Raw genomic sequence first — 14,045 nt, forward strand, 5'->3', positions numbered from 1 at the left:
GCCGAAGGCAGGCTTAAACCTCTGAGCCACCCAGGGATCCCTGATCACATTTTCTTATTTAAGTTTTTGCTTTTCTTGGAGTTAGTGATTGCTTTCAGTTTATTATTATTTATTGTTATCACTTATTATTATTTTCTATATGCCCATCATGAATTCATGGGACTTGAAGACATTGCTATTTAGTCATTTCACATGAAGGAATTGTTTAATCTCACTGGGACTCTCGCAAAGGTCTTTCAGCTAGGTATGGCACTCCAGACTTGTGTGATACAAAAGGCTCAGCTTAGAGGGCAAGGACTTCCTGAAATTTAACCTAAGCAAAGAGTTGCATACACACATGCAAATTGGAATGGAGGGCTGGAATTTTACAGTGTTGGAGGAAGTGGTCTTCCACTTTGGTGAAGAGTCAAGAAGGAGCAGAATCATGCCAATTTTGAACAGTATACAACTACTAACACATACTGTATACTACCACAGCTATACAGCTACTAACATGACTTGTCCAAGCATGTTCCTTTAAACTTTATTTGCAAAAGCATAAAAAACAATAATAATTTACATGTCCATCAATAGAGGAAATACAGAAAAAGTCAAATATTTATACCATGGAACATGTTGGAATATGACAGGGTTGTGCTGTCAGACTAATGTCCATATGTAGGTTCTTTATTTATTTATTTTATTTTTTTTCATATGTAGTTATTTAAATTGAAATTATTGAAGATGAAGTAAAATAAAAAACTCAGTTCTTTGGTCACACTAGCTACAGTTAGAGTGATCAAAGCCCATGTGGCTAATAGCCACTGCACTGGACAGCAGAGCTATAGCTACCTCCATCGTCATAGAAAGTTCTACTGGACAGCACTGCTCCGGCAATGGGAAAGAATAAGGTAGAGCTACATGAACAAATACAGACCACCAAATCATGAGATTGGTGAAGAAAACCACATGCTGCAAGAATGCATATAATATGATGCCATTTATGTAAATAAAGGACAAATAAATCACAGTGGATTAACACAATAAAAATACTCCTTAACCATAAAAAGGGTATGTGCTGACTTGAAGAGGATGTCTGAGATATATTATTGAGTGAAATAAGTAGCAGAAGATTATGCATAATATATGACCTAATTAAAAAATTTATAACAGATTAAAAATTTAAAAACAAATAGATACCAGTGCTAATGAAACTCAGCCAATGAGCTGACAATAGGGATGTGCAGCAGTTACTGACTAGTCATCTGGGGGTGAGGGGCTTTCATTTTACTGTCGTGTATTTCAGTAATGTTTGCATTTTGTTTAGGTTTGTATTGTTTGTTCTAGGGGAAATAAACTAAATGCCTTGTCAATGCTAAAGCACTTTATGAATTCCAACAAAATTGAGGAAAAAACCAAACTTTTGGTTTCCCTTCCCAAAATGTGCCTTCCTCATTTTGATCAATGTTACCACCACTGATGCAGTTGCCTGACCTAAACACCTGGGTGTCATTCTTGCCTTCTCTCTCTTCCTTGCTGCTTTCAGCTTCCAATTTATCAGCAAGCCCTACAGCTTTTCCTCTAAACACACACCAAAGCCAGCTCCTTCTCACTCTTTTACCTGTGGCCTGGTCGTGGGCTGCTCCTCTGTGGGCCTCCACAGATTCCACAGATTACACTTGCTACTCAAGACTTCCCTTTGGTATTCTGATTATCCTTTTTTGACCAGTCTTCATTTTCACAGATTTTTTTCTTTAATCATTAGCTGGGCTAACTCGGCTAGATGCTTGTTTGTGATGGCTTTGGGAGTGATTTTAACAGCTCTCTCACACCATATGCATCAATTTCATGACAGACCAGATTTGTTTTTAATTTGTCTTTTTACTTTGTAATTGAGTTTTATGATATTTCAAGAGTCCGATCAAATTGACCCAATGGCAGTGTAAAGTGAACATTATTATGTAAGGCAAGCCATTAGTGAATGTTTTCATGTAAAAATTTTGCTTTCATGAAGACTTTAAGTGTAGGGATACTGATTAAGAATACTCAGATAAGGGGTGCCTGGGTGGCTCAGTTGAGTATCTGCCTTCTTCTTGAGTCATGGTCTCAGGGTCTAGTGATTGAGTCCTGTTTCTCATGGCATTGGGCTTTCTACTCAGTGGGGAGTCTGCTTCTCCCTCTCTCTCTGCTTCTCCCCCATCCTTGGTGCTCGTACGCACGCATATGCTCTTTCTTAAATCAATCAATCAATCAATCAATCAATCAATCATTAAAAAAAAAAAGAATACTCAGATAAGGAGGTCTCCCTACCTAGGTATTAATTTAATATAAATGATACAAGACCTTTATGAAAGACAAACATAATATTATACTACATACATAATACATAATTATAATACTATGTAGTCATAATACATAATTATGAATACATAATTCATAAAGAGCTCTGTAAAGAAAAAATATGACTCCCTAAAAAATGTGCAATAGTATGAACAGATATTTAACAGAAAAGGGTATAAATGTGAAAACTATGCTCATCCTCACTTTTGGTTTTAGCAAAGTGGATAAAAACAGCTGAGATTATAGTGTTTCTTTATTAGTTTGGCAAAAATGTTATGCGCTGATAAAACCTTGTAGAGGTGAGGGTATGGGGAAATGGTAGATCACATTATTGATGGGAATGCAAATGGATTCATGTTAAAAGGGCAATTTACCATCATTTGTGAACATTTAAATGTACGTATTCTTTGATCCAGTGATTCCACATTTAGAAACTTATAGTTACATACTCTTGCAAAAATGTAAAGATGTGTTTAGTATGAGTCAATCTTGTAATAGAAATATATGTGCATTTATGTGCACATATATATACACATGTATATATATATTTAAAAGATGTACATCTTTGGATGTGCAAAGAAAACATTTTAGAAGTTCTGACAGTTCTTTTCTATGAGAAATGGGTAACTGTAGGTTGGAAAGGAGGCTTTTTTAAAAGATTTTATTTATTTATTCATGAGAGACACAGAGAGAGAAGGCAGAGACATAAGCAGAAGGAGAAGCAGGCTTCCTGCAGGGATCCTGATGCAGGACTCCATCCCGGGACTCTGGGATCACACCCTGAGCCGAAGGCAGATGCTCAACCACTGAGCCACCCAGGTGTCCCCAGAAAAGGAGACTTTTTACAATAAGTAAGTATACACTTGTAATAGAAAAACTAATAAAACTTCCAACCACATAAAGTGGAGATTTTGATGCCAATGTGAAGGTAGAGGCTGTAAACCTGGGCTCCCATTAGGCAGCAACCTACAAGGAAGCTCTCTGCATGATTCTAGAAACATCAAGAATACCTGTTTGCAATAAAAGACAGACATCCATAATCCAGGGAAGCGGTAAGGAACGTTGTAGTCTACCAGGGCCTTAAGTGTGTGAAAGGGGGAAGCACCAATCATGAGAAAATTGAAATACAAGGCCAGCACTCATGAGTTCAGGAAATCCTAAACCAATAAATTAGCATAAAGTACCAATCAGAGACCACTGAAACCCCCAAAGCTCCACAGAGACAAAAGTAGAACCATTCTTTAGGAACACTTTCACAACCTGAGAACTCCCACAAGAAAAAAAAAAAAAAAAAACCAACAACACTGAAGACAAGCTCACAGAAATAACACAAAAGTACAAACACATTGAGGAATTATTCACTGTGAGGGCGAGTCAACAGACATTACTTAGGATTCTAAGTAATGAGGATGATAGAACAACTCTAAGGGGATGAAGTAAGTTTAAAATTATTACAAAGGGAAAAGCAAGAAGTCTTCATGAAAGAATGAATGCTGTAAGAAAGAGAATGGAAGGTTTTACACAAAAAAGAACTGCCAGGGATTTAAAAAAAAAAGTTATTAAAGTAGGTTTCATGGCACATAAAGCACAACTGAAGAGATTTAGTGAGCTGGAAGACAGACTTGAAGAAACCATGCAGTTATCAGCCTAAAATATTGCGAAGGTTTAAGAGTTGTGGAGGAAAGAAGAAGCAGGTCTAACATGGGCTGACCAGGCATTTCAGATGAAAAGAATAGAAACCACAGGGAGAGGCAACATAGGGAGAGATGTCCTTGGCAATACATAGATTGAAGTCCTTGGAATGAAAAAAGCACACCAAACCCTAAGTATGAGAAAGAAAATGAAATAAAGTGCCTTGACCCATCACAGTGAGACTTCAAAATACCAAAGACAAAAGGAATATCTGAAAAAACGTCTAGAGAGAAAGGACATCACTACGAAGGAACAACAGCCAAACAGAGCAGATGTCTTTTTTGGCAACAGTGGATGCTTAAAGACAATGAGCTGTCACAGCCTCCCAGTGCTGAGAAAGTACCCAACCCTCTAGAATTCTATACCAAATGAAATTCTCCTCCAAGAGCAAAGCAGGATAAAGATTCCAAAGTAAGCAAAGATGCAAGGAGTTTACCATCCACGTGGCCTCATTAAACTAAAGGATGCACTTCAGTAGGAATGAAGCTGAACCCAGAAGGGAGGCTGAGAATCAAGAAGCAATGGTGAGGGAAGACATTTTGAAGTATGTTGGCCAAAGTAAATGAACACTGACTAATTTTTTAAAAGATGAATTTGGAGGGTTAATTTCAGAGGGTTTAGAAAGAAGACTGCAATATTAGAAAAACATTAGAAGCCAGTAACATGAAAGACACAGTAGGGGAATCAGAATTAAACGTTCAAAACTTATCAGGCTGCCTGGCTGGCTCAGTTGGAGGAGCATGTGATTCTTGATCTTGGGGTCGTGAGTTCAAGCCCCACGTTGGGGGTTGAGATTACTAAAACAAAACTGAAAAACCTTTAAAGTTATCCTATTGTTAAAAGGGATTATAAAGAAATCTACTGATTTTAGACTTGTTGAATTCTGTGGTAAAAGTTATAGGTAACCACTAAAAGAAGAGAGATAGAATGTGTAACTTCCAAACTTGTATGGGAGAGAGGGAAACAAAATCTGACCTATCCAATAGAAAGGAGAACAGAGAAAAAGGAGCAGAAAAATCATGGCAAATACAAAATATTGAGATGATCAAAATATTTCCAAATAATACAAAAATGAAGATGGGTTAAATTCTCCTCCTCAAACACCAATTCTCAGATTGAATATAAGAACAAAGCCAAGGGGGCCTGAGTGGCTTGGTCTGTTACGTGTCAGACTCCTGGCTTCAATGCAGGTCATGATCTCGAGGTCGTGGAATCAAGACCCACATCCTGCCCCAGATCAGGTTCCTTGCTCAGTGGGGAATCTGCTTGAGATTTTCTCTCTCCCTCCCCTTTTGTTCCTCCCCCTTCTCTCATGCATGAGTTCTCTCTCTCTCTCAAATAAATAGGTAAAATCTTTTAAAAAAATAAAAAGAAAGCCAATTATATGTTTTTCACAAAGAGACATAGTTTGTGACATTTGTCATGGGAGACTAAGCAGACTAACCCCTCCTATTGTAAACAACTAGAAAAGTGGATAAAATATAAGAAATACGCTGTTCTCCGACATTGGACAACAGGATAAGAGACACAGAACACTGGATACAGGACTGGAGAGAGGGGACACAAAGACAAGTTCTATCATAGTTTTTTAGTCTGACTGTACCGGTGAGGGGGTGAGGGGACCCCAAGCAGAGCACATTGGTCTTGCTGGGATAAGGACACAAGCCTGGGGAACTGCAGGAGAGCCGGAGGCAGCTGGAAGTTGTAGGGAGAGTATGAGAGGGGGAAGCTCTGCCCTCTTGAGGCAAGACTAGAACACTCCCCCATCCCCCCCCTCCCCCCCGCCCCTGCCCCAAAAAAAGAAGGGAATAGATACTGGAGAATCTCTGAGAAGGGCAGGTGCTATGCTTTGGGGTGAGAAATCTGAATAGATTTGGGGGATCTGAATGCAGAGGGGGCTTGGCCCTCCACCTTTCCTTGTTAGATCACCAGGAGACAGCAATGCTCCAGACTAGAAAAGGCCATGTGTCTTGTCTGATGAGCCTGGGACAGTCTCAGAAAGCTAGCTCCCCTACACCTTAAAATGACACAGAGCAGCAGAGTGAACCCCAAAAGGTCAAGGATCTCAGCTAAGAGAAAAATCACACACACATGACTCATAGTGAGTGCCTCCTTAAATTTTGTGCCCTGAATAAAGTACCTTGCTTGCCTCATGCTAGTCCCAGCTCTGCATGGGGAGGCCCTGGAAGAGAAACAGTGCACAGAAAGAGAGGCCAGTGAAGGAGAACCCTCTGCCGAGCTCCTAGCTGGACGGGCCATGTGAGTGATGCAGGCGTTGCATGGATTAGAATCCCTTAGGTAACCCGCAGAATGATGAGGAAAAAAAACCCATCATGTTGGAAGCCATGAAGTTTGGAATGGTTTGTAACATAGCAATACATAACTGAGTCACCTTGGTTCACAACCCCCTCCCCCCAAAACTCAGGAGCAACTCGAGGAAAATGGGAGAGAAAGCCGCTTTAAACCGAGTGTGTTTCTTCTATTTGATAGACTAAAGGCTTGTACCATCTATTACATTTCAGTTACAGAAAAAGAATTAATGTTACTTTTCTCCTATTCCTGAATAGGTCTGAAACTCATATCCTCTTCATGTATTACATGGAAAAAAAAACACAATTAAACCTGGTCACTTCTCATTGCTTAGGTATTAGCCATCCTTTGACCACTTCCCAACAGCCCTCACTCCTTCTTTGGTAATGATACTCTGTTTTTCCCTTTGGCAAACTGCCCCTCCTTCATTCTATGAGCACCTGAGGTACTTCCAATCAAGGTGCCTGGCCTAAGTCCAGGGATGGACACGTGAGCAACCCAGGCCAGCTAGATCTTCTTTCCCAGAATCTGCTGGCATAAGAACTGGAGGCCACTGGGCCTGTGTTGTTCCAATGCCCCAGGAGAGACTGCCCAAGGGTTCCTGCTACTGCATCCACCCCCCAGGATGCCCAGACCTTCTTGGGCTCCTCTCCTGCCCCACCCCTTAAGGTTCACCAGCACCTTCCCAAATCTGCCTTTCCCTTAACTTAGCCAGAATTGGTTTCTACTGCCTGTCACCAAAGAGCCTTGGCTGTATGCCCTATTAGAGCAGGAACCCAGTGGTGTCCTTTATATTTTCCAGTGTGGAGGTCACATGATTGGGCCATGTGTTGGCCTGAGTACCTGCAATTGTTGCCAAAAGGGTCACTTGAGGGAGGAACACTGATTTATCTGAATGGAATGGAGAAAACTATGCCTCCTGATCCATGGCCTTGGGCCACATGCTTCCTCCCCCTCCCCAGAGAAGTCTCAGCTGTCATCTATGAGCAGCTCTCTTGCTCTTTGTAATTCAGACATGAGTCTAGCCTTTGTCTTCCCACCAAATCCCCCAATGCCCTGAGTAAGGTACCATATTCATCAGAGATCTTAATTATTTATGGATTGATCTGACTGCTTTAACTACTCCAGAGAGCCTCTTCCCTGAGACTCCCACCTCATGTCCACCTGCATATAGCAGTCCTATTGAATATGGTAGAACACAGCAAACCACAAGTGTGGCAGTAGGGCCCCAAGGCTGTGGAACACCTAGGTGAGCACACAAGTGGTGACTGGGAATACTCTAGACCAACACTGTGGAAGCCAAACTCTCCAGGAAGGTGGACCCAGTCATAGAGGAGACCTGGTCCCTGTCCAAGACGATGCCCTTGTACCAGGCTGTCCACACCCCCAGCCCACAAAGACTCATGAGAGCATGTCTCCCTGGGTGCCATGTGTTACCGTTTCTGCAGCACAGTGACAAACTCCGTGAGCCGGTCACGCTCCACTTCAGCGGCCTGCCAGAGGGCCTTGAACTCGGTTACCTGTGTCTGCCAGCTTTTTTGTTCTGGGGAGTCTGAGAACCTAGGGACCAGAGTGGGGGCAGAGGGCAGAAGTCACTTGGGTTATCTGAAGACACACTTACCTGTGATGGTGGGGGGTACTGGAAGAACATTCAGGGATTTTCAGAGACAGCCACAGAGAAGGCAGCCAACCCAGTCCTTCCTGGCCCTGCTGGTCCTCCTCCTCTGGCTCCTTCTCAGCCCACCATTCCTGTGCCTGCTGAGGTCTCTAGACCTCACTTAGCTACATCAGTACCTCTGTCCATCCAGTCCCTATAGGGGCCTGGAGTTAGGCTGGCTCTTATGGAATTTGGCCCCTAAGGGCCTGGGGTGCCCCAGGAACCCTTTGCCAGGTAGGCTTAGTCTCTGTCTCCTTGCCAGTCTGCCCCGGCCCTCCTGCATCTCCTGGTTTGGCCCTAAGCCCATTGTACTTTCCTGGACTCTTGGCTTTGTATCTTGGTCAGTTTTCTTCAGTGCTAATCTAGCCTGTCACCACTTCCCTCCTTGCCACTGGGCCTGCCTACCAGCCCCTTATCTGTTTGCTGGTGAGCTCTGCCCCCCGAGCTCCCCAGAACCCACCTGTGAATCTCAAGGCGCTCTCTGCAGCTGAAACCCTGGTGATCCTGGGATTGTTCCCACAGGACACATGGATACCTGGGCTGGGGCATGCGAGACCAGAGGCTAACTTGTTCTGGGGCCTTGGGCAGGTCTCTTTCCCTCTCTGGGCCCGGGTCCTCCCTCTGAACACTGAGGGGGTTGCTGAGAAGGGTCTGAGGACCTCAGACTCCTCTGTGCTCTGCCTCCTAAGTATACTTTAAGGCATTGCTGCTCAAAGCACAGTCTCTGAGTCAGTGACTACAGATCCAGACCTGCCGAATCCGAACCTGCATCTAACCTGCAGATAACTAGCTGCTCTGTGTGCACTGTGATTCAGAAAGCTCTGATCAACTCACCTCCACAATTTTCTCATGGGGAGCAGGGGAGTAAGGGAGTTGCAGGAGAAAGGGGATTTCCTCCCAGATACCCCATCACAGTTACCACTCCAGCCCCAATAGACACCATCTCTGGAGTAGCTCCCTCCTGTCCTATCACTGATGAAAGAGAACTGTGCGCTCCATGGGGGTAGAGCCCACACGTGGTTGGGTTCAGTAAGTATTTGTGTAGCATGCAAGAAGTAAGCTTGAGAACCAGCAGTCTGCATAGCTGAGGAGCACAACTGTTTCTGCTTCCCTGTGGAGGGCAGAGGCCATGGCCACACAAGCCTGGAAGGGATCTTGAGGACCACCTTGTCCCTCTTCCTGCTCCCACTACAGTGACTAAAACTCCAGAGAGACAGAGGCCATCCGCTCTCCCTGTAGCACCAGACCTCGCACTTTTGGAAGTGTGCCATGAGCCCCTGTGGCTTAGAGCAGCCCACTCTCCCTGAGTGCCCTTGGGACCCCCCGGCTCATGGATGGGGCAGCTGCAAGGCTGGCCTTGGCTCACAGTCCCAGTGCTGCCAAATGTCAGGCCAGAACTGTCTCAGGCACTTCTTGGGAAACAGCATCCCAGAGAGGATTGATGCCTAGAGCCATATAGCAAGTCAAACACGGACTAGGGCCACTCAGAGGCCTGGCCCAGAACCTGAGCTGACCAGCCTGAGGGGTGAGGACGGGGGTTGACAGCAGGAGCATGGCTCCAGTGGACAGTGGGCAGGGCTCAGGACAGAGCTCAGAGGCAGGACAAAGCCATCATTTGTCTGTGAGCTGGCAGGGAGAACAAAGGGCCCATTTAAGCCCTGGGCTTGATTCTAACAACAAAGAGGGGGCCAGAGAGCTGAGGGGGTATCAGTGACTTAAAGTGGGAACCCATATGACATGAAATTCTGCCCCTAGAGACTGATTCTCAGTGGGGAAGAGAAGGCAAGGGAAGGAGCTGGGCTCCAGGCCCTGGAAGATTCCTTGTGTTAACTCTATGGTAGCAGGAAGGGCAGGAGACTGCAAGCCAGAGGCCAAAACTCTAGTTCTAAAGCCACTTGCTCTATCACTTTGGATCAGCACTGGGCCTCTCTGACCCTCCATGTCCTTATGTAAAGTTGGAAGAGTCCCTGGACTTGGCCTGGTCTTGGTTTCCCCCCCTTTCAATGCGATGGCAATACTGGCTGAGCGATCAGGGATGGGAAGGACTGTGAGGGCCCTGAGGTCCCGAGTTCATACCTGGGTGAGGCCCCATGAGGACTGGGCAGAGAAGGCCACGTGAGAGCAGATTCCACCAGCGTGTGGCCCAGGCTGGTCACGGAGCTGTGTGAGGGCAGAAGGGGCTCATCATCATGGGAAGGCAGGCTGCGGCCTACCTGGGAGGAGAGTAAGGCCAGCAGGGATTCCAGGAACCTGAGAAGGCAGCCAGTGCTGGCCCTCGCAGCACCCCTGGCTGGGCAGTCCTGCTGATTTCCTGCCCTTCTTTCCAGAACTCTTGCTTGCTCAAAATGAGACAGAACCAGAAGACATTAGAGCACCAAGCAATCCAACACAGGTCTGTTTGAGAATTCTAGAAGCAGGTGCATTTCAAGGCCAGCTGAGAGAGGATGTACAGGGAGATGTAACCAGACGTCCTGCAGTAATAATATCTGGACCTAACGGGCTCCTTGGTGCAAATGCAGGGCTAGTGGAATATGAGAGGCGCACATACTGGAAGGACAACGCCATAGTCATCTTAAAATTGCATCTGTGGCTTCCCAGCAGAGGCAGCCTTTCTTTGGAATAATTAATATTCATGTTCTCACCCCTCTATCCCATTTTTTTCTTACCGAGAGGATCCCAGCCTGCCAACGTGATCACCTGCTGAGGCCAGGGACTTGGTCTGGATGGGGTCCTCCAGGAACTTGGTGTAGGCTGAGTGGTCCTCAGTCCCACTGGACCCCTTGTCCATTCCTTTATTCTGACGATACTGCAGGAAACAGACATGGGTTCGATTCTCAGTGCTTTGGCTCAGAGGCCTGCAGAAGGCAGGAGGGGGCCTTGGCTTGAGTCTGGGGCTTTTAGGGGATGTGAAAGAGGCTTCTTTTCAGGAGTGAAAAGCAAGGCCTGTTTGGTGAAGGCATTCCTTGCATGATAATGACATCTAATAATGCCTCTCTTCAGAAAGGGAGCTACGTGGGGCGTGGGGCGGGGCGAGGTGGTGGCTGGGCCTGGAAGCTGTTCTACATTCAGGTCCCAAAGGGAAGTGCATGGCCTTTGATTCAGGGCAGATCAGAGACTGATGTCTTTGAGTGGACCCACCTCTCTGGGCAGCCCCACCCATGCAGGGTGAGTGCCAGGTGTGACCTGAGGCCAGCTGCCTTTGTCAGCTGGAGACACTTAGACTTTCCAGACACCCGGAGCCACAGAGGTTGGCAGGGCCTCAGCAAGGGCCAGCAGTCTTGGTGGGAGGCTGGTCTTACCAGGCCCCCTCCCCTCCTCCCACCTCCTTCTTCTGTATAGCTGGTGAGGCCAGACTGAAAAAGGAGCACTGGAGGACCCCCAGCAGGAGGGCAGGCCGTCAGGGGTGGATAGCTGGTGAGCCCTGGACAACCTGGCATGTCCCCCAGCCCCACTCATCCTGAGATGCACACACCAATTGCCTGGTGGGTAACGCCTGGCTCAATCAGCTGATGATCTCCAAGGTAAGGATCGATTCCCTTTTGTGTGCCTGGAGCCAGGACAGTGGTAAGGTGAAAATACTGGAATGTTCCTGTGTGCTCCTTCAGATTTCACTTCCCAGTGGGAAACAGGGCAAGGAGTATGAGGCCATGTCTCCACTCACTGCCATACACACTCTGTCCCCAGACCTTTGTCATAGCCCTGGGCTCCCCATCAGCCTCGGGGACTTCAGCATTCTCCATCACAGCCACTGAGGCCCTGGGCTGCCTGGGCCTCTGGGAATGGATGGCTCTAAGACAGACCACCAACCCCAGTTGACACCAGCCTGAGGCTGGGGCTGAGGGGCTCTTGGGTTCCTGTGTTTTTGACCAGACCATGGATCTCTGGGAATAAAGGGTGGGGTGCTCTGTGACATGCCTTAGGCTATACCAGTCAGCCTGGCTATGAGTCTTCTGTCACTGGGAGACCTGAGTATCTGTCAAGGAATCTTTACCCCAGAGGCCACCCACTCCCCTGCCCTCTGAGCACCACCACCACCACCACCACGGGAAGGAGCCACAGAGAGCCCACAGAGAGCCCACAGTGCCTGACTCCTAGCAGCCAAGGCTGTGCTGGGAAGGCACCTGTCAAGGTTCAACACTTCAGGAGCTCTCTCCTTAGACAAGCATTTATGAGCATTTACTGGCTGCTCAATCCTGCACCAGACAACTAGGCACCACGGTATATGCCCTCTCAGGAGGAGTTCGGGGGAGGAAATAGGAAAATGATCACACAGGGTGACAAAAGTTTGGCTTGAGGATGCACAGAGAGTTAGGAGAGTGACTGAGAGAGGCATGTAACACAGAATGGGGAGCCCTGGGCTACCTGGAGGAGCTCATGACTCGGTAAGGCTTAAACGCTGGGGGCCATCAGCCAGGCATTGGCAGTGGGGGAGGAAAGGGAAGGCCCCTGCCTCAGGCATGTGCACAAGCCTGGAATGGGGAGAAAGCAGGGCTATAAGAGGAGCTAAATGGTGGCCCTGTGGCCAGAGTGCGGGGAGCGAGGGATGGGAAGGGGAGGGTTGGAGAGGAGAGGTAGGAGGAGTGGCCAGAAAAGCTGGTTGTAGTCATGTGGGGGCCTGCAAGCTGGATGAAGTGCAGCTTCCTTCCCCCCATCCCACTGCCTGGAATGTGAGTACAAAGCCTGGCACTGTAGCTACCATTGTGGATCGTAAAGATGAGGCCCAGAGCTTGGGAGGGTGAGGAGAAGCTGGATAGAGCCTGGACCCTTGAGGACTGAGTAAGGCCAAGGGTGAGTGGGAGCCCCACACAGGTTTTATGCAGAGAAGGGAGACAATCGGAAAAAGAGGAAAAGTATGTGAAAAAGGATGGGAAGCCCGATGCAAGCAGGGGACCAAAGTGGAGCCAGGTGGTTTCTCCGGATGGCAGATGGAATTGTCAGGGCTTGGACATGGATGCTGGGCCAGACCAGGCCAACGCCTGACTCACCTGCATACTGAGCTGGCCAATCTCCTGCTCCAGCTGCTGCACCTTGGCCTCCCGCTCAGCCACCATGGCCTGCAGCTGGGTGATAAGGCTGCTGCTCCGCTGGGCCTCACTGTTGACACGCTGGTCCAGACGGTGCTGCGACGCCCGGCTCTTCTCCTCCTGCAGACTCAGGCTGCCCAGAATCTCTTGTAGCTGCTTTAGCTGGTCCTGTGGGGCCAGCCAGGAGGGCAGATGACAGACAAGGTTAGCCATGACCCCTGGGCAAGGCAGGACAGGGAAGACTGCCTTCCCTTACCTGCTCCCTGCTCCTGTGGGAGCCTAGAAGTGGGATACCACCTGTTCCCTTGAGAAGCAGAAGGAGAACTTTCTTTGCCTTAGGGTGGGGGTGGGGCACACTCAACCAGGCACGTGGGGACCAGGCCCTCTTCCTGTTCTCAACTTCCTTCTCTGAGATTAGGCCAAGAAGGACATAGAAGGGACTCCTGAGACTGCAGAAAGCAACTCACATGGTGTCCCCTCAGCCAGCGGGGGAGATATTTGGGGAAAAAGAAACCCTATCCCTCTGCTGGGAGATGGTGGCAGGCAGTACCTGGACCACTCACCAGGGATCTCTCAGCACCCAACTGAGGCACCATCCCCTGTAAATGCCCCCAGAAGACTACCAGGTTAGAGGCTTCACTAGTGGGCCAACAGAAAGGACATGCCAGTGATTTGGAGGGACTGAGGCCCAGAGAGCACAAAGCACACTGCTGGTGAATGGCAAGGCTGGGGCTGGTCTGCAGCTTTCATCATGACATCTGCAGTAACAAAGGATGGTGGCACACAGGGACCTCCAAGGACATCCAGGTCCACACCTTGTTTAAAAACTGGGATCAGGGACGCCTGGGTGGCTCAGCAGTTTAGCGCCTGCCTTCAGCCCAGGGCATGATCTTTGGAGTACCGGGATCAAATCCCACATCAGGTTTCCTACATAGAGCCTGCTTCTCCCTCTGCCTGTGTCTCTGCCTCTCTCTGTGTCTCTCATGAATAAATAAATAAAATCTTTAAAAAAAAAAAACAAAATATAACTGGGAGCTGAGGCT

General features: G+C 47.5%; 1 protein-coding gene across 2 annotated transcripts in view; it reads right to left on the reverse strand.

Moving 5' to 3' along the window:
* The window catches only part of CCDC13 (coiled-coil domain containing 13), a 52,175-nt gene that overhangs the window by 5,773 nt on the left and 32,357 nt on the right, over positions 1-14,045 (reverse strand). For both annotated transcript variants that reach the window (XM_038570579.1, XM_038570578.1), the window contains exons 10-13: positions 12,964-13,170; positions 10,645-10,784; positions 10,055-10,138; positions 7,759-7,881 (exon numbers count right to left, since the gene is read on the reverse strand). In XM_038570579.1, coding sequence (XP_038426507.1) covers positions 7,759-7,881; positions 10,055-10,138; positions 10,645-10,784; positions 12,964-13,170 — 554 coding nt within the window. The remainder of the gene's footprint in view (positions 1-7,758; positions 7,882-10,054; positions 10,139-10,644; positions 10,785-12,963; positions 13,171-14,045) is intronic.

Source organism: Canis lupus, chromosome 23, assembly GCF_011100685.1.
Source record: "Canis lupus familiaris isolate Mischka breed German Shepherd chromosome 23, alternate assembly UU_Cfam_GSD_1.0, whole genome shotgun sequence".
Lineage (NCBI taxonomy): Eukaryota > Metazoa > Chordata > Mammalia > Carnivora > Canidae > Canis > Canis lupus.